We start from the raw sequence: 2,208 nt of genomic DNA, 5'->3' as shown, positions 1-2,208 counted from the left end.
AAAAAAAAAAAATATATATATAATAATTTCTGTTTTTCCACAATAGATTTTAGGACATCAAAAAGTATCAAATCCAGCAGCTTTGATTTGTTGAGTAAGGAGAGTCTGCAATGTTTGTATTGCAATATAATCTTTCTTGTTTCTTACCCCAAAGGAAATCAATTTCCTGACAAGTTCAGGTCGGGCGGGGGGGGGGGGGGTTTAAAAGTGGGGGGGGGGGGGGGGTTACAAGTAATCACTCTATCACCTTGATAGGGTGGGCAGGGGATGTTTACAAGAAAAAAAAAGGAGGGAAGGGAGCGGGGGAAGATTCACAGATAATTAATAACTGCATGAACTTATAAACTCTGGTAAGTTTCCAAAATAAACAACAGCAATAAAGAAGGCAAAAAGGAACATAAAGAGACCAACCTGTTGATCTTTGTCATTCAACCTGCCCAAAAGGGATTGTACCCTGTCTCGAAGCCGGAGATTTTCTACGGACAAGGTGCTGTAGTCATCATTCAACTGGTCATGCTCCTCTTTGAGTTCCTATAGCAACAAAATTGTTCTAGCTAGAAACATTACACACATCACTGAGCATCTCACCAATAATGGTCATTTAGAGATGGGAAAAGACAGACAGACAGAAAGTTTAGTTTTAGTAAGAGTTTTATGGCGCTCGCAGCTGCATAAGGTCATATGAGTGCCAGAAGATTAGAGGTGTTACAAGAGAGTAACAAACATAAAAAAGAAGAAGGGGAGATAAGGACGATAGATGTTTCATAGGAAAGAAGAAGCAAACCACATCAGAGCACCCGCCAACCACCCACACTCATCACTGAGCATCTCACCAATAATGGTCATTTAGAAAGGTGAAAAGACAGACAGACAGACAGAAACAACAGAGGGAATGTTAAGAAGTAGATAAGTAGACCTACCAGTGGCGCCCACCAACCACCTGTCAACACAAGAGGTCGAAAAGGATTTGTAACAAAAATGTAAAAATATAGGATGTCCCTCCTACAGGCCACTCGCCTTGCTGCAGACAGGCGCCTGTATCATCCCGCGACACCCACCAGTACAAGTGGAAGAAAAAAGTAAAGTAAAGATATAAAAGTAAGCACATCTTTACCCTGAGAGCTCTTTCGGTTTTGTCTGCAGCAGCACCAGTTTGCAAGAGAGCAGATGCAGAGGAGGTGTGTTCTCGGGACAGGAGTCGATCATCGACAGAATGTACTGACTGGGCATCAATATGGCTCACACTCTGAATATAAAAGATGTGGGGGGGGGGGGGGAGAAAAGAAAATACTCATCATTCACAACTTCGTACCAACATAAATCACTGCAATTTACTCTGTGAATATGGTGCATTATTTTTTCAATGAAACAATGTTACATGTGACCAAAGCATCAAACGGCATAAATGAAGAGTGTGTGCAGTTTTGAAATGCATACATGTCTACAAGTTGGAACCTTAAATTTTCTCAAAAGCCTAGGCATTTCAGATCCAAGAGTCAGCAACAGAAACAAGAGAAGCAATCTTAATATCCTTTGATCAAAAGAGGGACTCGTGCATTTACCATCGTAAAAATAAATTTCTTTCTCTTTTATAGTACCTGGTAGGTAAACTTGAGAGGAATCTACGTCGCAGCATGATCAGTCAGCTCATGGGGGGGGGTTTGACTACAACAACGATAGGTCAGTAAATTATGACGGCTCCTCCACAGCAACAGGAGGCGATGTATAATTTATGGCAGCGCGCCAGCCGATAAGAATAAGAGAGTCGTATGGCCATCTCAGACAGGTTTGTTTGTTTGTTTTAGTAAAGTTTTTTTTTTTTAAGTAAGTGTTTTACGGCGCTTTCAACACAATAAGGTCATATAAGTGCCGAAGATTAGAGGTGTTACAAGAGAGTAACAAACACAAAAAAGAAGGAGAGATAAAGATGATAGATGTTTGATAAGAAAGAAGAAACAAACCACACCAGAGCACCCACCAACCACTCAATAGTAAGGTTTTATGGCGCTCGCAACTGCATTAGGTCATATGAGCGACAGGGTATCGTTTTACACAGTTACAATATATAGAAAAAAACGCAAGACAGGGGGGGGAAGAGAAAGTGGCAATACAAGTGACCTTCTTAAGTGGCCAATTTAGCAGGTTCAACTGTGTGTCGCCACATAAACCATTGGATGAAAGCATCAACAGATTAGTTCTTGCTCTGGA

General features: G+C 41.0%; 1 protein-coding gene across 3 annotated transcripts in view; it reads right to left on the bottom strand.

Annotated features, from left to right (window-relative positions):
* The window catches only part of LOC101857991 (ankyrin repeat domain-containing protein 24), a 36,137-nt gene that overhangs the window by 22,373 nt on the left and 11,556 nt on the right, over positions 1-2,208 (bottom strand). For all 3 annotated transcript variants that reach the window (XM_005111772.3, XM_005111774.3, XM_005111773.3), the window contains exons 12-13: positions 1,115-1,246; positions 412-531 (exon numbers count right to left, since the gene is read on the bottom strand). In XM_005111772.3, the coding sequence (XP_005111829.1) occupies positions 412-531; positions 1,115-1,246 (252 nt within the window). The remainder of the gene's footprint in view (positions 1-411; positions 532-1,114; positions 1,247-2,208) is intronic.

This window comes from Aplysia californica, unplaced genomic scaffold (genome assembly GCF_000002075.1).
Source record: "Aplysia californica isolate F4 #8 unplaced genomic scaffold, AplCal3.0 scaffold01118, whole genome shotgun sequence".
Lineage (NCBI taxonomy): Eukaryota > Metazoa > Mollusca > Gastropoda > Aplysiida > Aplysiidae > Aplysia > Aplysia californica.
This window is presented reverse-complemented; position numbering and strand designations above follow the sequence as displayed.